The sequence below is a fragment of the Panthera leo genome, chromosome E1, assembly GCF_018350215.1.
Source record: "Panthera leo isolate Ple1 chromosome E1, P.leo_Ple1_pat1.1, whole genome shotgun sequence".
In the NCBI taxonomy this organism is placed as follows: domain Eukaryota; kingdom Metazoa; phylum Chordata; class Mammalia; order Carnivora; family Felidae; genus Panthera; species Panthera leo.
In genome coordinates, this window is record NC_056692.1 from 11,155,444 (window position 1) to 11,179,697 (window position 24,254).

The 24,254-nt window shown below is 55.4% G+C and overlaps 1 protein-coding gene across 2 annotated transcripts; it reads right to left on the reverse strand.

Moving 5' to 3' along the window:
- Nucleotides 1-343: 343 nt before the first annotated feature.
- DRG2 (developmentally regulated GTP binding protein 2) lies at nucleotides 344-21,243 on the reverse strand. 2 transcript variants are annotated; one of them, XM_042915883.1, is made up of 13 exons: nucleotides 20,996-21,223; nucleotides 17,106-17,266; nucleotides 12,422-12,511; nucleotides 11,712-11,772; nucleotides 9,688-9,778; nucleotides 8,953-9,025; nucleotides 8,767-8,857; nucleotides 7,825-7,922; nucleotides 7,340-7,416; nucleotides 5,567-5,655; nucleotides 4,721-4,779; nucleotides 1,477-1,530; nucleotides 344-1,111 (listed from the first exon to the last, which is right to left on the reverse strand). In XM_042915883.1, exons 1-13 carry the CDS (start codon nucleotides 21,057-21,059, stop codon nucleotides 1,025-1,027), a joined length of 1,095 nt encoding a protein of 364 aa, XP_042771817.1. In that variant the 5' UTR covers nucleotides 21,060-21,223; the 3' UTR covers nucleotides 344-1,024. The 2 variants fall into 2 exon arrangements, with proteins under 2 accessions (XP_042771817.1, XP_042771818.1); XM_042915884.1 differs by lacking the exon at nucleotides 1,477-1,530 and having other exon boundaries at nucleotides 20,996-21,243.
- Nucleotides 21,244-24,254: the final 3,011 nt, after the last annotated feature.

Below are 24,254 nucleotides of genomic sequence, written 5' to 3' on the forward strand. Positions count from 1 at the left end.
CCAAGGCCTGTCGACCTCTGCCTTCCGAGGCAACGGGTCTTCTACCCAGCCACCTTGCTCTCCCCTGTGAGTGCTCAAGGACCTTCTGGGGATGCAGCTTACCTTGGCAGCCAGGCCCGGCCTCGGGAGGTGCCACACGGAGAGCCCACAGCCCCCGGCCAACCTTCTAGGGCAGAGACCGCCCTGGAAGACCCCACATTTTCCTATGTACCCCGGACTTGGGCCTGCTCTTCCCCAAACCAGGCACCACCCCCCTCTGGTCATCACGCTCGTTGCTGGCCCTGACCCAGCCTGGCCACAGACTTCACCAAACCGACAGAATTGTCCTCAGTCGGAACAGGAATTGTTTTCACTCTTTATTTCAGAAAGGAGCGCGGAGACCAGGGGCTTAGAGAAAAAAATACAGAAACCAAAAGCCAAAGCCTCTGCTCCAGGTGTCCCTGCAGGCTCTGGGTCCTGGGGTCCGTGCTGGGCAGGGGCTGCCCTCGGAGGGCAATACTTAGGACTCCTCAGGCTGAGGAAGGCATGAGCTGGGGCTTACAGCCACCACGAAGCAGCCTGGGGTGGGGCCGAGGGTCTGTCCTGGGAGGCGCCCTCCCCAGGTGCCAGCAGGCTCTAAAGGGCCAAGGTGCAACAACAGTAACTACGGCTTCCAGGGACCCGGGCAGGGTCAGCTCCTAGCCCCAGCACCAAGCAAGCCATCGATGTCAGGCCCCGGCTGTGGGGCAGCGGGCAACTTGCTCCCCCCGTGCCTGAAGGGGGCCAGGGGTAGGGTTCCAAACACGAGGGGCCAGTCTCATGGGAGATGCCACCAGACCAGCCCAGGTCCCCCAACCATGTCCCTTTGCCCCAACACTCTTCATCATCTGCCTACTGAAGAAACTTCTGGAGACAGCAGAGACTTGAGAGACCCCTTCCTGGGGTGTATGTATTTGTATTTTTCCTGTTTGGGCTTTGGTGCGTCCTGCTGGGGCCGACTCCCCAGGGAGGCAGGGCGGGCAGGCAGGGCGCCCAGCAAGAGGTACTACTTCTTGACAATCTGGATGACATCTTCGTGCTCCATGGTGTGGGTCAGGCCCACCCGCTGCGGGCTGTACTTGGTGCTGGTGCCCTAGGTGGGGAACAAGGCAGAGGGGCCCTGTCAGCCTCTGCACTGAGCAAGGCCAAGGCTGATAGCTATTACAGGAGGAAGGTGGGTGGGTGTACACGTTACGGGGATAGGTGAATGCCAGAGGCTGAGTGGGGGCCCCATCACTGGCAACACCCCCCCCCCCCCCCGCCCCCAGACAGGAGGATGTCCCCAGTGGACTGGCCATCCCCGGATCCCAAGATGGGAGAGGCCCAAGTCCAGTACGGGTCACCACGCACACCCCGTAAACTGGGACACCACGCGGAGTGGCATGAACGCCTTGCTTCTGCCTAACCCGGAGGCTATGCTGGGCATGACCCCGGCCCTCCTCCTTCCCAGAGACTCACCCACACCAGCGCGTACTTGAACTGGCTGGCAAGTGACCGGTGGATGCGGTGGCACTGGGGGACGGGAGAGGGTAACGGTGAGATGAGTACCAAGCCCACCGAGCCTAGCCACACACCCAAGCCCAAGGCCTCCGCCAAGCAGCAGTCCCCAAGGCAGGTGCTCACACAGCACTGGCCTTGTGAACACCACAGGCTCAGTCCACAGGCGGTCTCGTGCATGGCTGCAGGCTCTTCTGATACTCCCACTTCCAGGTTGGCCCAAAGGCCATGGAGCTCACTAGAAACGTTCTCGAAGCCATCAGAAGAAGGTCTGGACCTGGCTGTCGGCAGGCTTCCGCCGGCCTTGCCTGAATGCCAACCCTGACAGATGCTCCTTCAGACGGGTGACGGTAGTTTTCAGGTCACCCCACCTCAGCCTGGAGTCACCATGCCTGGCCACTGTCCCCCGTGACCTGGAGCCTCCCACCCATGACATCATCCGCCTCCACCTCAGGAATCCCAGAGCTCTTAAAGGAAGCTGGAAGGAGGGGAACTTGCAAGGGCGGCCAGCTCTTTCCCGGAGGCTGGGGGCCCCGGGTTGCGCAGGGGAGGGGGGCTGGGGAGACAGCTTCTGTGGGGACGCTGAGCCTGTAAGAACATTTCCTGAGCACATACGGGCAGCCGACCTGACGGGGCCTCCTCTAGGTGGCCGTGGTGGCCAGGACACTGCTGCCAGTAATGAGCACAGAGACCCACACAAGTGGTTCCAACGCTATTTTCTAGAGCAGAGAATGAAATCCGCCGGCCCAGCGGTCGTCTCTGGGTTTTATGTCCTCCTCAGCTTGACCCACAACAATGGAGCAGGGCCGCACCCCCGCAAGGACTCCCCTGGGACCCTGACAGCTTTGGGAGCACGGAGCGGGTGCTCCTGCCCTCGAGGCAGACAGGGCGTGCGCCCTCCAGCCTGCCACAGGCCCCACCGCACCCTAGTGTCTGTGACACTAGGAGCCATTTACCGCGGGGCTCGGAGAACTTTCTCCGCACTCGCATCTCTAGCAATGGGGGACAACGGCAGGTCACGGACGGCCGTCTTTTCTACTATGGGAAAGAACGTGTCGTTCGACGACAGGAAGACCACTGCTGCTCAGTGCCCACTGTACCCCCCCCCTCTTGAGAGCCCTGCAAGGTCCTCTCTGCCTTGGGGGCTTACGGCCCACGACCCTTTTGGAAGCGAGGCCTTTGTCAGCTCTCACTGAATCCGTACCGGGGCCTAGGCTGGGTGCATCGCAAAGGCCCTGGGGGTGGGGGTTCAGTTACCCCCAGATGAGGAAACTGAGGCACAGGGAGGCTGACACAGGATGGGGGAGAACCAGAACATGACCCTCGGTCTGCCTGGCTCCACTGTCTACCTGGGGCCCCGCTGCCAGCATCCAGGCAGGCCTGTACTATACTCTGGCATCTGGGACAGTTGGGTGTCCCGGGAGGGAAGCACCTGTGGGGAGGGTGAGCAGGGAGGAGGAGGCCAGTCCAGGCTCTGGAGCAAGGCCCCCAGAGCCCCTCCCCTACCCCACTGGACCCTTGTCACCTCCTACCCCTGTGCAGCTGATGACAAACAGCCAGCATTCCCCACACTCACCCCTGCCTCTGGGCCTTTGTACCTATTAGTCCCACCGCCTGGAAAACCCTCTCCTACTGCTATCTCCCGCTTTTCTTCCCGGGAGTGGCTGAAGTCCTACATCCTCTTGGGCAAGCAGCCAGGGCCTGAGAGGGTTGAGGAAAGTACCCACAGAAGGTGCAGGGTAACTCCACAGAGGGCCAGCACATGGGGGCACCCGTATCGACAGCTGCCGGGTCCCCAAGAGATACCGCAGCAGTCACAGGTTCCCCAAGAGACACCTCAGCAGTCACAGGTTCCGAAATAGGCCTGCAGCGGCAGGGACGCCCCCCCCCCCCCCGTCATGAGGAGTGATCTAAGGGATGCGGCTCCTGCCAGGCGTGCTAGCGTTCAAGGCCGAGCCCTGTCCTTTTGCATCAGGAACCTCTAGCTGGCAGAGGCCTCGGGCTGGGCTTGCTGACTGAATGCACGCATGAGCCCAGACGCCAGGCTGGCCCACCACCTGTCCACAGTACACATCCTGAGAAGAAATGAGCTAGATGGAAAACAAACCCCCAAAAAACCAAAGCCTAAGAAGTTGCCTGTGTCGACCTGGAGTATTGTTCCAGGCGCTTGAGCCATCATTTGCTCCCGCAGGGCCCAATACACCTCTGAAAAAGATGGTGCAGGGTCACATTGAAGGGACAGGTGACAGCTGTGCCTGCAACAAAACTCTAGACACAGAATTGCACCCTCCTCTCCCTGAGCCCACAGGCTCAGCCCAGAGCCCCTCTGCCTCAGGACCTTTGCATACCTTGCACCCCTGCCTAGGAGGGCTTCCACCACCCCTAAATCTTCACTGTCAGGTCCTACTTGGTCTACAGGCCCCCATGAGGACACCTCCCCCCAAGACCACCTGGCCTCTCTGTGTAGACTCAGGGTCACTCCCCGTTCCCTTACTTTGTTCCACTCCCCCTTATGTGTGACTGCTTATTAGCTCTGGGATTGGGTATTTGGCATCTTTGACCCCGATGGACCCTGTTCTGGCAGGAACCGGGGCTGCTTTATCGTTGGTGCTCGATAAATGTGTGTTGAGTGTAAAAAGCAATCAAAGCCATCCTGGGCTGGGGGGCAGGATGTGGGAGCAGGGAGGGCTGCTGGGGGCTGACTGAGGGACAGGAAGCCAGAAGGGGCCGAGGGCATGGAGGCAGTAGCTCTGAGCCGTAGGCACCGGGGAAACACAATGTGGAGTGACAGCACAGAAACGCCCCAGGGCAGTGGCTCTACCTGACGAACACCTGCACAGCTGTGGCTCTGAGCCTGCAACACCCAGACGTGACAGGACAGCGACGACCACCGCTTCCTGGACACCTTCCAAGTGCCAGGCGGCACGCTGACTATTCACACGCTGGACCTCCTTCAACCCCGCCCTCTAACCACCACTGGGGTAGAAAGTGCCAGCCCTGCCGGCGGGAGAGGCCTGGTGGCTTCATACGCAGCAAGGAAGGGGGCCCGGGATGCAACCCCAGGTCTAACTCCAGAGCCCGCGCTGGGCCACTCTGCTATTGAGCCGGCGGCATCTAAGAGTCAATGGGAGAACCTCAGCAAAACCCCGCAGCAGGGACAGAGAGCTCCCTGACCCCACTGTCCCGACAGGTCTCGGCAACTCACCACGTGCTCCACGGAGGCCCCTTTCCGGAGGATGATGGCATCTGTGAAGTCCGGCCTCTCTGCAAAGGTAGAGGGAGGCAACCACAGTTACGGCCCCAAGCTGCTCTGTGCCCTTCCATCAGGGGACAGAGGCCCTTCCGGCCCCTTCCAGCCTTGGCTCAACCTTCCCCTCACTATTTGGCACACTTGCCCTACAGGTCCTCTTGCAGGGTTCTACAACCTTGACTTTAACACAGAAAATAAAAATAAACCCACATCCAGGAGGGCCGGCAACCCGGTCAGCCATGAGAATAAGTCCAGCCACGTGAAGCATCTGGATGGAACTGGTAAGACATGGCAGCCAGCTGCCGGGGACCGGTCAGAGCTGCTACATCTCCTCCCTTGCTGACAAGGTCAAGGCTGATGCAAAGTGCCAGAACTCAACTGCAAGGTCACAGGGTGTGGGAGGTGTGCAACCAGGGGGAGGGGACAGAATGAAGGTTCCTGTGTATTCACTGGCCTGACCCAGGGGGCGTGCTCCTGCTCGAGGAGGCTGGGAGGGGGGTTACTACTGTAGCCAGTGGGGAACCACAGGACAGCCTCTATCCCACTGCCCCTCCCGGCCTCAGCTCCCAAGGAATTCATCAAGACCAGCAGTCCCAGGAAGTGGCCCTCTGTACTGTAAAGGCTCAGCCGAGGTCTCTAGCAGCCTGGGGTAGAGGGCGGTGACAATTCCGAGATGGGAGAAAAGCTGAGATCTGTACGGGACAGGCTGAGCCAGGGGCACAGCGTCCACACGCAGAGCGTGGCCGCCCTATGGGAGGGTGAGGCTCAGCCTGTTTCCTGGGCCACAGCCGCCTAACTCACGTCCTCTCTTCTTGGTGTAGATGCAGGTCAGGGCCAAGTACTCCCAAAGCATCTCAAGCAAGTAGTCCAGGTTCAGCTTCATGCCGCAGCTGCCAGGGAGGAAAGTGGCCGGTCAGAGTAGCCCCATGGGCTCTGTTCTTGACAGTGAGAACTGCTTTCTCACTGTTGCAGGGGACAGCCTCCATCTGGCTGGCCCGGGGACAGAGGCCGGCGTGGCCCATCTGGGAGCCGTGGGGAACTGAGCCTGTAGTTCCGAGGGCGGCTCGACACTTCAGCTGCCAACACCTCCGGCCACCACCACGGTCACGCCCAGCAGAGCTCAGCAGTCTCTCCTGGCGGTCCCGTTGGCATCTGTGGAGGGCACGTGGCATCTCTGAGGGACACAGGGCGCCAGGAGGTGGGGCTTCCCTCCTGACACCTGCTGGAAGGAGAATGCCGAGCACAGCTCAGCCCAGGGGGGGTTTTGTTGAGGGCGTGGCTCCTGGCTTGATCGTTTGTAGAGGCATGAGCCTGAGCGGGCACCTTGACCTCCACTGACACGCCGTTGGCATAGCAAATGAACGTGTGGTGAGGAGGTGACCTCACGCCCTGAGAACCGGCACATCCTTGGGCAGCCCCTGAAGGCAGCCTGGGATATAGCGGCAGGAGAGGAACTGAGGCGGTCTTTCAGGAGGGATGCCAGCGCTCTCCTGCTCTTGGCGGTAGCTGGCAACGCCTGGGAGGGGGTCCGGGACCCTCACCCATCATTTGCACCAGTCACCCTGCCCCCTTGGCCACTCAGCATCTGGTTCCCCATAAGCCCTGCCTCAGTGTGAAGCTACAGACTGCCTTGTGATAGCCGGGAAGCCAGAGAGCGGAGCACACAGGTCGGGCTGCTCCCAAGGAGGAACTTGCAAGGACACTGAAAAATGAACTACAGGGGTGTCTGGGTGGCTCAGTCGGTTGAGCGTCCGACTTCGGCTCACATCATGATCTCGCGGTTCGTGAGTTCGAGCCCCGCGTGGGGCTCCGTGCTGACAGCTCGGAGCCTGGAGCCTGCTTCGGATTCTGTGTCTCCCTCTCTCTGCCCCTTCCCCGCTCACGCTTTGTCTCTGTCTCACAAAAATGAATAAACGTTAAAAAAAAAAATGAACTACAGTCCCCAGGACCCACCGCTCCAAGGAGGGCAAGGATGCCCCCCACCCCCCACCCGAGGACTTAACTTCCCTCTTCCCTCTGCCATGCAGTGGTAGCCGCATCTTCTGGGGGATTAGGAGCAGCTGGCTCACACCCTAGGGATCTCTTAAAACATTTTTTTTAATGTTTATTATTTTTGGGAGACTGAAAGCACAAGCAGGGGAGAGACAGAGAGAGAGGAAGACGCAAAATCTGAGGCAGGCTCCAGGCTCCGAGCTGCCAGCACAGAGCCCGATGCAGGGCTTGAACTCACGAACTGTGAGATCATGACCTGAGCTGAAGTCGGACGCTTAACCGACTGAGCCACCCAGGCGCCCCTTGGGGTTTCTGAGGTCTGCGGTTAACTACTAAGCTACGAAGCCTGTTAACAATTCTTATCCATTTACCTTGGTGGATGAAATCCTTCTGTTATCTTAACCAGAGCCCATCCCACATCATCCACTCCGCCCAGGCCGATCCAGGGTAGGACCAGGCCAAGGTCAAAGCCGTTACTAAGATGGTCTACTCTGGCCTGGGTGCGTGTGGGGGCTCTGCCTGGCCAACGTGGTGGGGAGGCCTGACGGGCTCACACACACAAGAAGGAGTTGGGACCCTCACCTGATGACCACACTGTTGGGCTTCCGGGCCAGGCGGTCTACTTCTTCCATGGAGATCTGGTCAATTTTGTTATAAACCTGGGATTGAGAAGATGGAGGTGGGTGTCGGGGAAGGAAAAGAATACAGTAGTGCAGGAACCGGGTCCCCAAATGCCACGGCCCTGCCCACAGTGCCTCCCTCCGCGTGCCGGAACACAACAGGGGCAGGGGCCGATGCCAGCGTCCTCCCTCCCCTGCTGCCTCAAGGGTGGGGAAACGGTGCAGGGTTCTGGGACCGCTGTCCCTCCCCAGAAGGGAAGGCTGGGATAGAACCCGGTGTCAAGCTAGGGAGGTCTGTAAAACTCATGCAGCCGCCAGGCAAGAGGGGCGGGGGGTGAAGGCAGCTCCATGCTCTTCTTGCCCCTCTGGGAAGCTTGTCTCCCATCTGGGTCACCCCGGGGCCAGCTCCGCCCCCACATGTGCGCCCTAGGGCCCAGTGCCACTTACATACAAGCAGGGCATGTACACCCGGTTGCCCACGATCACATCGATGAACTCATCCGGGGAGCAGTCTTCTCGGAAGAGCACCTCTGCGTTGAAGATCTCTGAGGGGCTCGGATTAAGGGCCATCTGAGCACCAGCAGCCACCAGCGCCCCCGCAGGAGAGGGGCCCGGACAGCCAGTTAGGAAACACAGTGCTGAAAGGGACCTCGGAGGTCATCTGCTTTGGAGGTTTTACAAGCTTTTGAAGTTTGGGGACTGCCCTCGTTTTTTAAAAGGAGCCACGATACATAAAGTTTCAATCAGTGGTTTCAATCTTCTCCACTAGGCAAGAAGAAAAATGGACTTGCCAGAATCCCCAAAGCACCTCAGTGGAACCCCAGGCTTCGGTGCCAGGAGCACTGTCTGTGAGCATTGGTCTAACCCAGCTTCCCTCATGCAAAGCTCTCCTCTGGAGGCTTGCATACCTGCAGTGACAGGGGCCTCATCACCCTGCACACAGCCTGTCCCAAGGTGACTTCTTCACATGCTGAGCTGCTCTGCCTCTGGGGCCCTGCCCTGTCCTCCAGCACCCCCGACAACCAGCCAGGCCCCTGGTTCTTCCTGAGGCTTCCCCAGGCCAGGAACCCCAGTCCTCGGGCACTGTTTCCCTCACCATCTCCTCTTCCTTCCAGACGTGACTGGCTGCCGTGCCTAGTACTTGTCAGGGAGTTAGGAAGCCACTGCTGAGTTCACGGCTCTGGCCCAGCCAGCCTGCAGCTTGGTGAGCACGGAGGCAGGGGGGACAGGAAGTGTCCCATGTCACTACCGCTTTCCTGGGGTAAGCTTTCCTTTCCACCTGGGGTGGTCTGTGATCATCCTGGGCCGCAAGGCCTCCCTCCTGTCTCGGGTGGCCCCTCCCCTGCCCTGAGGGCTCTGGGCCCTCCCTTGCTGCTTTTGGGAGGATACTGTACTCATGCAGAATCAGCTGCACCAGCTTTTCTGAGCACTGGGTCAGTGTGACTGTGGAGTTAAAGGAGATGCCACCACCTTTCTTGGGCTGGAGGAGAGAGGAAAGGAGAGCGGCTCACAAAGGGGCAGCTGCAATCATCCCAAACCCGCCCGTGCCTGGCCTCCTGGTGAGGGGGGCCTCACCTTGAAGTAGATGTTGGGCTTGTGCTTGTTGAGGCGGATACCCACTGATTCCAGCTCCTTTTCCAGCAGAGACCTGGGTAGAACCCCCACGAGCCTTCACAGGTGTCCAGAGGCAGGCCAAACGGCTTCCCTGTTACACAGGAAGCCCCTGCCCTTCCAGAGGGAGGCCAATGCCCTCCTACCCACCACTGGGAACCCAGAACGTTCCTTCTCAACAACCCAAAGCCGCCGAGGAGCCTCTGGACCTTCTGCCCGGTTCGAGGGAGACTGGCTGGGCCTGCGACTGGCACGCAGAGGCAGGCCTGCTGTGCCCCTTAGCCAGCAGGTCAGGGCATGAATAAGGCTTCTGTTGTTTGGGCCTGGGCTCCCACTGGGTTCTGGGCAGCAACTGAGGCACCTTGGCCTCTGCAGGCAGGAGCCGGAGCCAGAGCCAGCATGGGGCTCACGGGTGACACAGGCTTCAGTCGGTGCAGCGTACCACAGTCCCCAGCCTCCAGACATCTCCAGGCCAGATGTAAGCCACTCAGAGAGGACGCTCCAGGCTGACTGCACGGGTTTAGCCTGTGGACAGTCCTGCTGCTGCTCCCACGTGTGAGAGGCCCAAGCGCCCCTGGATCACCCATCACGATCAGGGACACAGCAGCTGGAGCCACAGTGTCCTACCAGCATGCCCAGGGATCCCCACCGCCCCCCAGACATGTTAGCCTGCCCCACCCCCCACACTCCCCTGCAGACCTCTGCACTTCTCCCTTAGTGGCATCCAGCATCATGATGACGACGTCAGCCGTGCGTGCCACAGCAATCACCTGCCGGCCACGACCTTTCCCTGGACAGGTGGAAGGGACACGGTTACACAGTGACATAGGCACAACCCGTGTGACCCCCACCCAGGCCACGGAGCCCCAGACTCCTGTCCTCCACAGACCCATCATGGTCTCTGCCATATGCCAGCCACTGGCTGTGATTTCCTTGCCATTTTTCACTAATCCGTGTGCTGTTTTACTCATGGAGACTTGTTTTAGAAGGTAATCTGACATCCCCACCTCAGGAGAAGTAACATTCTCCTCCTGTCCCTACCCTGCAATAGGCCACACGCTAAGTGCTTCGTGAACATTTCCTCACAACCACCCTATATAGTCAGTGTTATCAAGCCCATTTTATAGATGAGAAAACTGAGGCTTGGTTTGGAGCTCATCACTTGCCCAAGATTACAAAGCTAGTGTGCTATCAGGATTTGAACATGTCTGCCCTTTCTGGAAATGGGGCGATATAACCCACCCCCAATCCAAGGGCTGCAGAAAGGATCACATGAGACACCACAGGAAGAGGTACTTTAGGAACTGCCACACAAAGGTCAGACCATGTGGTTATTGCACCACCACAGAAGTCAGGCGCCTTGCCAAGGTCACAGCACTAGGATCCAGGTAGTGTAGATTTCAACCATGATCTGCCTCCCTCTTTGGAGAATGGGGGGCTGGGTCCAGTGATCTTCACAAGCCAGGGGCCTCCTGTCACTACCAAACGTACTTCCCCGACAGGGGCCAGACCACACCAGGCCCCATGATGCTGCCTGGGACAGCAGGTTCCTGGGGGACCATCACCATTTCCACCAGCCCAATTCAAGTAGCCGGGACTCTGCCCTGATGGGGGCAGTGGGGTACGGAAACGTGCAGAGGAGATGGCAACTGGACCCCCAGGGAGGAGGTCCCGCTGCCCAGCCTGGACAGGGTTGCTAAACCAGAGAGGTGGGCACCAACCCTGGCCCTGCCACTTGATGGGCGAAGAGTCGTTTAGGGCAGACCCTTTCCCTGTCTGTCCCTGCGGTTCCTCCTGGCTATGAAAGGGAAATAATGACACTTCCTAAGTCACAGGACTATGTGAGGATTAAGTGAGATAATGGTCAGCGCAGAGCCCGGCACTTAGCCAGTGCTGGATAACCATCAGCTGGTTACCGTGTCCGCAATGCTGCAGGAAGCCACCAGAAGCCACAGGCATGTTCCTATCTCAGAAAACAAAGACAAGGGGCGCCCGGGTGGCTCAGTCAGTTGAGTGTCCGGCTCTCAGTTTCGGCTCAGGTCATGATCTCACAATTTCATGGGTTCAAGCCCCACATCGGTCTCTGTGCTGACAGCGCGGAGCCTGCTTGGGATTCTCTGTCTCTCCCTCTCTCTCTGCCCTTCCCCCAGTCACACTGTCTCTGTCTCTCTCAAAATAAGTAAATAAACTTAAAAACTTAATAAGTAAAAAAACTTAAAAAAATATTTAAAAAAGCTTAAAAAAATAAACCTAAAAAAAGTTAGTAAATAAACTTAGTACATAAACTTAAAAATAAACGTAAAAAAAAAACAACCCTTTTCTTAAAAAACAAAACAAAACAAAGACAAAACAAAGGACAGGGCCCCAGGACTAGGAGCACGGCCTGAGCTAGCCAGCTGGTAAGGGGCCAGTCCTTGCAGGGGTCTGTCCAGGGACACGCCACGCAAGTGGGAACTCAAACCTGCCACGTAAGCTACACGACCTTGGACAGGTCCCTTCACCTTGCCGGGCCTCAGTCTCCTCGGCTTTAATACGGGGCCTGCCAGGACCGTATGAGGCCAGAGTCCCTGAAGCACAGGGCACTGAACCCACCCCTACCCGTTGAGCCCTGCAGCCATGTCCAATTTTAACGGTGAGGCCAGTACAGCAAATCCCTACAGAAGAGGACGGGCTGGGGTGCAGAGATCCACCCTGTTTCCCACCTGCCGGTTCCCACTCCCTACCTTGTGCTGCACCTTCAATGATCCCAGGAAGGTCCAGCAGCTGGATATTGGCTCCTTTGTACTAGGATGCGGAGGAGAAGGGAAGGTGAAGAGGGGTGACCGTGGGAAGGGCTTGCCTGAACCCAGGACCCCCACTCTGGCCTGCAGCTCAGGGGCTCTGGGAATCCCAGGGCTCAGCCTCGGGGGCCAGGTCCAAGCCTGCTCAGCCTGGCACAGCTCCAGCTCCAGATCCTGCAAGCTGAGGAGCCCCCAGGCACAGACTCTGGAGTTTTTGTAATCCTACCCACCCATCACTGATGGTTAACAGCACCTTACAAAAATATCACTTCACCGCGGAGGCTCTGGGCCACAGGACCCCAGCTACCCGAGGCGTTGAAGCTTCACAGGAAACAGAGGGATACAGCCAACCACCACCAAGTGACCCAAGCCGGGGTGGCGCGGGCCAGTGGAGCACAAAGGGGCACCAGCAAGAGCGGCCAGGTGCTGGCCGGACTCCCGGAACCAGTCAGGGTTCCAGGCAGGCATCTCTGGGGTCCCAGCAGCCAGAAGCCTCAGAGGTACCACTGCTTGAGAGCAAAGAAGCTCAGTTCAGAAACCCCCCTGACCCCCAACCCCTACAGGAACACCTCCACTCACGACTTACAAATATATAATCGCAAACCCAAGCATGTACCCTTTCCCCTTCTGGAATCCAGCAAACCTCGACTTACTTCAATGACTCCAGGGATACATGTCAGGGTTGTGAATTCGTAGGACGCAGCTTCGCTGGCTGTGGAGGTCATTAGACTCAAGAAGGTAGACTAGGAGGAAAAAGAGGTCATTGCAGTGAGGAGTCTTGTCCCAGCCTCCTTCGAGAATCCCCACAGGCCAGGAGCCTGCCGGATGCAGGCATCACAGAGACTCCCTCCTCCGCCTCGGGGTGGGGACCTGGGTAGCCAGAAAGAAAACAACAGCTGGAAAGGTCGCCTCTGGCTCTGCCCAGGGCAGGTAGGGCGCCAGAAGGACACTCTATTCCTCGGAGGCCTCAAGGCCCCCCTCAGGTGGACACAGGGACCTGGTTTCTAAGTGGGATCCCCAACTAAATCAGGGGCCCCTCTCTAGCTCCACCAAACCCTCCAGCCTTTCCTGGGCCCCAGAGAACTTCAAGCAGGCAACAGCCTGTGGCACTCAAAGTGGCTGCTCACCCAGGGAGGGGTGAGATATGCAAGGAGGCAGATGAGGTCTGAGACAGAGCCAGACGGCAAGAGAGGGTGCTGCCAGGCAGGAAGGGTCTTGGTGGGAACATTTATGCCACGGTTCGCCGTGGGACCAGAGCCATGGCCTGGTGGGGAGTTAGAAACGTGGCTCCCCTGGGCAAGAAACTTCATCCTCTGAGCTTCAGAGTCCTCACGCATAGGCTGGCCATCTGCTCGCTCCCTACCGCATGGGGCCACGTGGGGTTAAAGATGATGAGGCACCCGAGGCGCCAAGCCCCGAGCATGGCGAGACCACGGCGATGGATGCAGTGGCCCAGAGGGCCAGCAAAGCAGTGGGCAGAGCCAGAAGGGGAAGAAAGCCAGCCCTGGCCTCCTGCCCCCATCCTAGTCGCAGGACACCTGGAATAAAAAGTCTGAGACGCAGTTGTGACAGGGCCGCCTGGACCGTGCCCCTCGCTGGCAACCGGAACGGCTGGGGGCACATCTCACTCACATATCTTCAGGCCTTGAAGGTAACACTGCCCTCGAATCCAGAAACTCTCCACCCTGGGGACCTCTTAGAAACTCGAGGAAACATAAAAACCTGGTGGGGTAGACAGGTATGGACAGGTGGGGCAGCCCGAGAGCAACGGCTGCCGAGACACTGAGTGATGGCGGCTGGACGCTAACGGAAGGCTCTCTGGCCTCTGCAGTGGGGAGGCTGGGCCCTCCCATGGCTGGAGAGCCCAGATCCCCAACAGGACGGTGGCATCTGGCCACAGGGCAGACCCTCAAGGGCATAGCCCTTGGTAAACAAGGCGGCTTCTCCCAGCCTGGGCTTCTCATCTGGAAAAGAAGTCCTCGGCAGGTTGGAAAGCAAACTCAAAATAAAAGGTGAAAACGGATAGAGTCCATGATAAACACCTGAAGAATTAAAGCCTGAAAATACTTACCTGTCACTCTGTGGGACAGCTATGATCCGACATCTTACTGGTCACATATAGGCAACCCATAAGCATTTGTCCCGCCTTTCCAGGAACTTTTTCAGGCTAACCAGACAGCAACACTGATGAGAGAAAGTGCTACTCTCTTGAGGAACATCAGCTAATTAGTGAGGAAGGAAGAAGAGAACTAGAAAGTCGACATCTGCAGCCACTAACAAAACTCACAGAGGCAAGGACAATTCTCTGGTGGCAAGGACACCAAGAGGATGTCAACGGGGCCTGACTTCTGCACTCTACTGTAGTCACACCTTGCAGGGCACTTTGCAGTCCCCTGGGGTGGGGGCGGGGAGGCAAACACAACTATGCGGAGGGGAGACAGGGTATCCCTCCCCTTAACCCAGTGGTTCTGGAAATGCAACCAGCTATCAGGGGCTTTCCGGCATGGTGCAAAACGAGGTCTACCCCCTCTCCTATGTGGAACCAGGTCCCAAGTCCCAGGTGTCTACCTGACTTCCGGCTCACAGGAAGAACAATGAACGGACGAAAAGGTTAAGGCACACCGCAAGGAAGCAAGCAGACAAGTGCAGAGCATGGGCTTCCTGTAGGACCACTGTCCGGTCTCTTGAGAGCTAGGGTCTTGACAAAAGGGACTGTTCTAGATTAAAGCAGATGGAGGAATAATACATACAGGGGCCCCACGTGGTCCTAGAACAGACCTCCGTTTGGACAGATCAGCCGCAGAGGTCATTTTGGGGCGAGTGTTGAAATCAGGATATGGTCCAGGCATTAGATGGTTACTATGTTACTGTTAATCTTGTCTAGTGTGATAGATAGTTTGTGGCTCAGCAGGAAAATATCCTTATCCTTTAGAGATAAAGCTTAAATACTGGGGTCAAAGGTCACAAAGCATGAGGTCTGTAATCTAGTCTCAAATGGTTCAGTTAAAACAACAAAAGCCCACTCGCACACGCACACAAATACACACAAATACACACAAATACACACAAATACAAGGAGATGGAGCAATATGGCAAACTGATGGACCCAGATGGCGGGGACACTGTGTTTGTTCTTTCATCTCTCCTGCAAGTTTGGAAATTTCTATTACACAAAACTGGGAAAAACGAGAAAGAGACAAAAAGACAGGGATCTGGAAACCACACCAGGACTGAAGACTGTGGGGGTGGCCAGCTGGCAGAGGGCACGGCTGGGGACAGTCCCACCTCTCCAGAGGGGCTCCTGCAGCGCCGGCTCCTCCTGAGGGGCTGAGGCGGGAGGCCCCTGCGCTGCTCGGCGTCCAGCTGAGGAGTCATAAGCACCATCACTACAGGTATCTGAGCACTGGCCAGGTAGCCGCACGCCAAACAGGTGCTCGGGTTTGGCACGAGGGTTGAAAGGGGCAGGCTGGATGGACGCCAAGCGGCCTGGGGGGAGGGGGGGTCACAGTGGCTCCCTTCCAGGGCATTCATCACCCTCGGCTACAGCAACCTTCCCATCCTCATCCTACCTGCACGGATGATAATGAAAACGACGTTGTTTCCCAAGCCCGCACAGATGGAGGACAGGGGGCAGTGCACCCACCCAACTGGGTACTGATAATAAGGTTCAACTGGGGTAAGAGCGTTCCCAAAGATTAAGAAGCACCTGCCTGTCATCGGGAAGGAACCCTTCTGCAGACCTTGAGGCAGAGATTGGGCCAGCTCACAGCCCAGCGCGGATGCAGCATCACGTGTAGGGGTACGTGAGCAGACACTAGAGACATTCCTACTGTCCCCACATGGCATTGGCTACAGCTCCTTTGGGGGGTAAATGGCAGTGTGCTGACGGCCATTTCTAAAACCCACACCCTAGAGCTGCTGTGCTCACTTGGCCAAACGCGTCCTCCAGAAATACCGGCTCCAGTTCACAAAGATCCACGCACAAGGGTAGTGACTACAGCACCGTGCGGGCAAACAAAAGCCTGGGGGCGACCTAGCTACCATGGCAGAGGAGGGAAGGAGCAGACTATTGATGACACTATGACCACAGTGAGGGATTCTAGGCAGCTGTTAAGAGAGGAGGTAACTCTGGGGCGCCTGGGTGGCTCAGTTGCTTAAGCGTCCAACTTTGGCCGCTCAGGTCATGATCTCATGGTTCGCGAGTTCAAGTCCCGCATCAGGCTCTGTGCCGACAGCTCAGAACCTGGAGCCTGCTTCGGATTCCGTGTCTCCCTCTCTCTCTGCCCCTGCCCTGCTCACACTCTGTCTCTGTCTCTCAAAAAGGGAATAAACGTTAAAAACATATATATATATTAAAAAAAAAAGAGAGAGGAGGTAACTCTAATGTATGAATGAGACAGATACCCACGGGGGAGTGAAAATGCCAGGGCCCAATGTAGCCATAATCCCATTTTCAGAGAGTGTGTGTGTGTGTGTGTGTTGTGTGTAGACAGAGCGCAAGATCAATTCCCACCTCCTGTGATGCACTCACCCATCATATAGGCCAAGGGGAAAACAAAACCAAACCCGTACAAAGCATAGCGCTCAGCCTGTAGTTCGCACTCGGGAAGCGAGAGCTGTTACCAACTTCCCCTGATGCTATTCCACCAGCGTCTGTCCAAGCCACCTGGTCATCGTTCCCTTGGCCTGTATCTGAGCTGGGGTCCCCGCTTCCAACCTATCATCTGCGCAACAGCCAGAACGATTCTGCTACAAAGGGAGTTAACACCCAGATCTTGGTCTCTAAACAGCATTCTCAGAAGAAGAAAAGGAACCAGGGCTCCCTGGAAATAACGGCCGATTCTAGGGCTGGGGCAGGGAACACACATGATGAGCCTGAGGTATCTCGGTGGTACCAGAAGGTAAGGAAGTGGTTCAGAGCAGCCCTCCTGAACTCCCTGACATAGACTCCACCCCTGCCCTGCATATTCCTCCACGACAGTCCTCACCAGTCTTCCACTGTTTGCTTACTGTCTTTTCTCCCCTAAGAAGGGGAGCTCCGTGTGGGCAGGGACAGAACTATCTTGTTCCCTATCGTATTACCAGTGCCTCGCAGAGCCTGGCACAGGGTGTGCACTCAGTAAACGTTTGTGCATGATGGACGGGTCAGAGACTGAGCGGAGACAGGAAACAATGGTCACCAGGCGGGATGATAAAGGGGTGGGACCTGATCCTGGGGGAGGCTGGGTCTTCTTGGTCCCTGGAGCGAATTCAGAAAGGCGGCGCGAGGAGGCGCAGGCAGTCGTGTTCGGAAGACAGGCTGCTTCCTCCCCAAGGCCCACGCTGACCATCACTGACCTTACCCACAGAGGGAAATCCAATCAGCGCCACACGGGCGTCACCCGACTTCATGACATCGAAACCCTCTCCTTTGGATGAGGCCGATTTGGACGGTTCCAGCAGCTGGGCCCGATACTTGGCGAGTTTTGCTTTCAGCAGGCCCAGATGATACTCAGTGGCTGAAGGACGGAAAGCAAGACAGAAGGTAAGTATCCAGGGTATCCAAGCCCCGTGGGTCAGGTGCAACCCCACATACAACCAAATGCTGGCTGGAAACATCAGAACCGGATGGCAATCGTCGAGGAGATCAGCAAAGAAAACACTCCTTGTCTCAAAATGCCGCCTTAGCCTCTCACTTCATTTAGGATTACAAGCCAGTGTCCTTATTAAGACCGCATGAGCCCATGTCAGCACCAGGGGACAGCACCACTCCCTGGGGCGTGCCGGAGGATGTTTTCTGTGGTCAGTGTGATGGTGAGGTCCCCATCGCCATTTACCAGACAGGGGCCAGGGACGCCAGTGGCCCTACAAAGTGTGAGTCAGTCTGGCACAGCCAAGAATTGTCCCGTGTTCCATAGGAGTTTTTCACAGCCCTAAGACATGTGTGGAGGGAAAACCTGGGTTAGGAGCACCAGGGCCTAGAGCCTAACTCTCTTTCACAAAAAGAAAACCCCAGGGCATTTTCTTACAGTGTTAAAAAACACTGAAATTTCCAGGAATGTGACTGCTGTGTACGTCAAGGAAAGAGTCTAGCATGTTGTGTTTCAAACTTTACCCAGGGGTGCTCACCATCTTGGGATCCCAGGCTGTTCACAGTGATGCCTCTTGCAGGGTACCTGAGTCACCAACATAACACACTGTGCGCTGGTGTAGATCGTGGCTAAGCCCACATACCCAGTGATTCTGCCCAGAGGTGCAAATATCTCACTTCATTATAGCGTCGCTGTACCTTGGCTGTGCCCCAACATTTAAATATTGAAATAAACACTATTTTAATTATAAATTACTTTCCCTTTGCTCTGCCTTTGTATTAGGATTAGAGCACAATAATGGTTTTTCTCAAATTCGGTGTGTACAAAAGTTGCACAGTGATGGGGAGTGGTATTTCACAACAGTAAAGGTGTCACAAAATCTTCACTAGAAAAGTGGGCTGTGGCTTAGTAACCTGGTCCCTCACTACTGCTCCAACATCTCCTTCCACTCTCTTTTATTTACTATATTCCAGCCACAGTGGCTTTCTTTTTGCTTCTTCGGGACATGCGGACACCCTTCGTGCCTCAGGATCTTTGCATTTGCTATCCCTTCCATTTCAACCTTGTCTTCACGGGGCTGGCTCCTTCTCGACATCTGAGGCTCAGTTCAGATGTCACCTCTTCAAAGAGGCCTCCCCTACTCAGCCGGAGGGGGCAGTGGGCAGTGTCCCGCAAAGGTAAGTAACCTGTGCTAGAATCCCACCCTATCATTCCTGGCCATTTAACTTTGGGAAAGTTCCTTAATCTTCTTGTCTATCAGTTTCTCAATTTGCAAAGCGGGGACGTTATCAGTAGTAACCACTCCACTGGATTTCTGTAAGGCTTAAAGAAAGCACTAAGAATAATGCCTAGCACCATTAAGCGCCCAGGAAAAATTGGTTATTATCATGATCCACAGTAACCCCTGCCCTTCCTCAGGCCCCCGCTCTGCTCTATGACCCTGTGTATTGTCTTCATGGCTCTTATCACCATTTGAAACTATCTTGTTTCTTTACTTCCTTCACTCAAGTGGGGCAGGATCCCCAGTCTCCCGTGGCGCAGGGCAGGCACTCAGGAAACGTCTAACAAGTGAATGAGTGAACGGATGGCAGGGAGAAGTGGCCCAGAATGGGTTTGGCAACCGTCAGGTTCATCTGGACCTTCCTGTCACCCTAGGTCGTTGAGATTCTAAGCACCTCTTGAAGGGAAGGACTAAGTCTTAATCCTTAAATCACCTTTCCATCCCCTTTTCTACCACTGCCAAAATGGCAGCATGTCTAGCCTCCCTGCTACTTTCCTTGATCCTGTGGAGTATCATCCACAGGGCAGCTGGTGGGAGCTTTTAAAACAGAAATCAGACTATGTCTCTCCCCTGTTTAACACCCTCCACTAGCTCCCGCTGCCCTGAGAACACAATTCAGACTCTTTCCCATGACCTACGAGGCCCTACATGACTGGCCCTTTCCTTTCCCATCACTGCACTCCAGCCCCAGACCTTCAGATCCTTGAACAAGCCAAGTCCGTTCCTGCCTCAGAGATGTTCGTTCCTCTGCTGGGAATAGTCTTGCCCCAGATCTTTGCATGGCTGGTACCTTCTCATTTTGGCCTCAACTCAAAATGTCCCCGCCTCATGGAGGTTTTCTCTGATCATTCACCTTAGCAGGCCCAGCCCGCCCCTCCACCCTTGCTGTGTCACCCTGGTCTGCCTTCACAGCATGTATTGCTGGATGAAACAATCTTATTTATTTGGTTGTTAGTTTACAGACTATCCACTGGAAGGTCAGCTCCAAGAGGGCAAGGATGTGCCTGCTGTGCTGATGGCCTTAACCAGAGTGCCTAGCACACGATAAGGGCTCTGTTAAGATTTACATCATGAGGGGCACCTGGGTGGCTCAGTTGTTAAGCGTCTGACTCTTGATTTCAGCTCAGGTCATGATCTCAATGTTTGTGAGTTCGAGCCCCTCGTTGGAGTCTATGCTGACAGTGCAGAGCCTGCTTAGAATTCTCTCTCTCCCCCTCTCTCTGCCCCTACCCTGCTCATGCTCTCTGTCTCAAATAAACTTAAAAAAAAAGAGTTACATAATGAATGAATGAAAGATGCCCCCAACTTCTCAGCCTCCAGAACTAAATGGAGCCGAGGAAGGACAGACACTGAGACTAGCCACCTAATATCCCCTGCTTTCTGCTCCTGCAACCCCAAAGCAGGACTGGCTAGGCACTGGGCCTCACTCGCCCTGGCCAGTCGTATCCCCCATTACTCCAGATCCTCCTTCTGTTCTAGAATGTTTTAGACCTAGAAGTCCCATGGACACACCACGCTCACCTGGACTCCCATGCTTTTGCCTCCACAGTGCCCCTCACCTGCAGTATCCTCCCCTTAAGCAGCTCAAGCCCCACCTCCTCCTGGAAGCCTTCTTGGGTGTCATCATTTGTTTCTCCCCACTGCTCTTCTCCGGTGAGCTCTTCCAGCCCCTACAATCTGAAGCCTAGATTTGATCCTTCATTATGTGCTACCTCTGTCGGGGGTTTACTCTAAATACTGAGTGCTTCCCATGTGCCTAGTACTTTGCACATGCTATCTAGTTTATAACCTAGTTGTGGGCTAAGATGAGACAGGGACAAATGAGGACATTGAGGCGCAAAGAGGTGAAGTGACTTTCCAAGCTTTCACGGCAGGTACTGGTGGCGCTGGAGTTCAAATCCAGGTCCGCCAGACTCGAGTCTTGATGGCCTCTGTTCCCGAGGTGCTGGGTGAAGCTGTAAAAGGGGTACCTCCTGGTGCTGGGTACCTGTAAAAGGGGTCCTCCTGGACTTGCCAGCACAAAGCGGGGCGAGCGCCAACTCCCCCAGGCCCGACCACCGGGAGACCCGGGTTTGAACCCAGACCATGCCTCTCTGGGTCAGATGCTGGCTGCGCGGTGGGATTTCTCTACTCGGTCACCTGGTCTGGCACCAAGCAGATCTCACGGGGATCGTTTGCACTTAGACCAGCGCGTTGGGACCCGGATCCTGCCTGGTCCTGCCTGCCTCGGCGCGCTGGGAGACGAGGTCACGTCTCTGGCACTTTTCTGCGGCCTTCGAGCCCGCTTCAGCTCTATCGCTGGAGTTGTTCCCCCATTTTACGGACAGGAAAACTGAGGCGGGCAGAAAGGAAGGCCCCGCCAGGCCGGCCCTCACCCTTGTTCTTCTGCGTCCGAGCGATCTCCTTCTCGATCTCGGAGATCTTCTCCAGGATCCCCATGGTGGCGGCTGAACCGGGCGCACCGACAGAGACGGCAGCGGCACCGGGAATTCCGCCCTCTCGGCGGCGGCCGAACTGCGTGCGCCCGGAAGCGCACGGAGAACAGCGTCCTCGTGCGCCCGGCGCTCCGGGATTCAGAGTCCGGGCGGCCACGTCGAGCGGAGTGCTAGACACAATTGGTTCCGCCCGCTGGGCCGGCGGGGCTGGCCTCCCCACCGTCGCCAACTAAGAACCGGGGCGGGGCCAGGATGGGCTGGGGCGGGGCCGGGGCGGGGCCGGGGCGGGGCGGGGCGGGGCCATTTTGTACTGGGCCAGGCGCGAGCTGGGCGGGATGCGAGCTTGGGAGACAAAGAGGGAATGTTGGGTGAGGAGCCCCGAACTTTGGGTTCCAAGCGCACCTGGCTCTGCTGGTGTCAAGAATCGCTGAGCTGAAAGCTTGATGGCTCTTGTTTTGTGTAGAGGTTGAAAGCGGGTCCCCCTTACCACGTTAACGAAATGTTCCAACTTAGCCTTAACCACCTGCCATCAGATGCCTCCTGATGTGGTGCATTATAAAGTAGCACCAATACCGTATCTGAGTTTAGACACGAGGAACCATCAGACAAATGTAGAACGTGGCACGTTTTGTAAGACACGTGGCCAGGGCTCTTCAAAATTGTCAATGACTAAAGGTGCGATAGGGAGACTGTTCCAGATAAAAAAGATACTAAATATGATGTGTGGACCTTGCCTAGAATCTGGTTTAACATTTCAAAAGCAGCTATAAAAAGACATTCTTAATCCAATTGAAATTTCGACTTTGGATAGGATATTAGATATTATGGAATCATTGCTAATGTTCATGGGTATGATTATGTAGGAGAATGTCTTTATTCTTTAAAATTTTTCTTAATGTTTATTTTTGAGAGAGAGACAGAGTGCGAGCAGGGAAGGGGCAGAGAGAGAGGGAGATACAGAATCTGAAGCAGGCTCCAGGCTCTGAGCTGTCAGTACAGAGTCTGACGTGGAGCTCGAACCCACAAACTGCGAGATTATGACCTGAGCCAAAGTTGGACCCTTAACTGAGCCACCCAGGCGCCCTGAGAATGTCTTTATTCTTTTTTTTTTATGTTTATTTTTGACAGAGAGAGAGACAGAGCATGAGCAGGGGAGGGGCACAGAGAGAGGGAGACACAGGCTACGGGCTCTGAGCTGTCAGCACAGAGCCCGATGCGGGGCCTGAACTCACAGACGGCGAGATCGTGACCGGAGCCGAAGTCAGACGCTCATCCGACTGAGTCACCCAGGTGCCCCGAGAATGTCTTTATTCTTAACAGATGTACCCAGTGGCATTTAGGGATTGTCTTAGTCTGCTCAGGCTGCCATAACAAAATACCACACACTGGGTGGTTTAAACAACAGAATTTAGTTTTCTCACAGCTCTGGAGGCTGGAAGTCTGAGATCAGGGAGCCAGTATGGTTGGGTTCTGGTGAGAGCCCTATTCCTGGATTGTAGACGGTCACCTTCTTGCTGTGTCCTTACATGGCCTTTACTAGGTGCGTGCACACAAGGAAAGAAGGGGGAGCTCTCTCGTGTCTGTTCTTAAAAGAGCGTGGATCCCATGATGACCTCATCTGACCCTTCCAAAGGGTCAGGTTCCAAAAGACGAATCTCCAAATACCAACACACTGGGGGGTTAGGGCTTCAACATATGAATTTTGAGGGATACAAACATTCAGTCTGTATCAGAGTTAAAGAACATGATGTTTGTATCTTACTTTAAATAGTTCCAAATATGTATACATTTAAAGAAAGGACGCCAAAGTAAATGGGGCCATATGTTAACAGTGTGTAGGTGTGTATTGAATTTTTCTTTCAACTTTTCTGTATGTTTTTCATAAAAAGTTGGGGGTGGAAAGTGGGTCCTTGGAAATGACTCTGTGTTCAGATCTGAGGTTCATAACAGCGCGAGCTTGGTTAAATGTCTTAATCCCTGCGAGCTTGGTTAAATGTCTTAATCCCTCCGAATCTGTTTCTGTATCTTAAAGATGGGAATAACACGGTTGTTACGAAAACGTGCACCGGGCACATTGTTTGCCCCTAAGTTTTTCTTGAATGTCAGGGCCACTGTAAGTGATTTCTCCCCTGTGGGTCTCACATCCTTCTCAGATTCCACCCACATTTATTGAATGTTTATCATGGGCCAGGCTCTAGGCTCGAGGGGGGCTTCTGTGAGGTTTGAGCTTGCAATTCTCACCCACCTTTTACAAAGTGCGATTACTAAGCCATGCAGAGTGCCTGGTCTGGTGGCTTAAGCTATTCAATAGCAGGGCTGAGATTTGAGAGCAGGGCCTCCAATTCCAAGTCCAGTGACCCCAAGGGAACATAACAAAGTAGACTGTGGTTGAGAATACCTGCGTGTGAGGGTTTGGGTAAGCTTTCAAGAAGGTTCTGTGAAAGCCCTCTGAGACCTAGGGAGGCCCATGCCAACGTGGAGGTCTGTAAGAGCCTTTACGCAGGAGCAGGTCTCCAACACTCCTCCGCCTCCAAATTGGACATGACGTGGCTCACTGGGCTGCTTTTCCAGCTATGCTTGTGCCTACAAAGTTTCCATTTGGGGAAACAGAAGTGTTCTGAAATATGACTCACCTTCCAAGAGTCCTGGCATCTCTGCTGTTGTGTCTGCTTCGGTCACAGTCCCCGTGGGCCTCAGTTGCCTCGTAAATTATATGAGACTCATTCCTACTTCAAGGGTCGAGAGAGATAAGCTGAATATGAAGCATTGTCTAGGTAACTGGCCCTTTCTGTTCAGAAGGTCTGGGTTCTCCAAACCCAAACCTGGGAAGCCTTGTTTGTTCATCTCACTTGAGGAATCTTTGAAACAGTGTTTACAGAATTTCTGGAGATGCTGCTACCGTGACTGTAGAAATATTTTTTTTAATGTTTGTTTTTGAGAGAGAGACAGAGCGTGAGCAGGGGAAGGGCAGAGAGACAGAGGGAGACACAGAATCCGAAACAGGCTCCAGGCTCTGAGCTGTTAGCACAGAGCCCGATGCGGGGCTCGAACTCACAAACTGCGAGATCACGACCTGAGCCCAAGTCGGATGCTTAACCGACTGAGCCACCCAGGCGCCCCTGGAAACATACTTTTTGAATTTTTTAATGTTAATTTAAAAAAATGTTTTAATGCTTTATTTTTGAGAGAGAGAGAGAGA

Bases quoted from the DNA above. Each gene is read 5' to 3' on its own strand.
- DRG2 (XM_042915883.1), bottom strand. From the start codon at position 21,059: ATGGGGATCCTGGAGAAGATCTCCGAGATCGAGAAGGAGATCGCTCGG. The intron at 9,779-11,711 runs GTAGGGAGTGGG...CCACCTGTCCAG, and splicing joins CATTGAAGGTGCAGCACAAG to GGAAAGGTCGTGGCCGGCAG. The intron at 8,858-8,952 runs GTGAGGCCCCCC...TCTCTCCTCCAG, and splicing joins AGCCCAACATCTACTTCAAG to CCCAAGAAAGGTGGTGGCAT.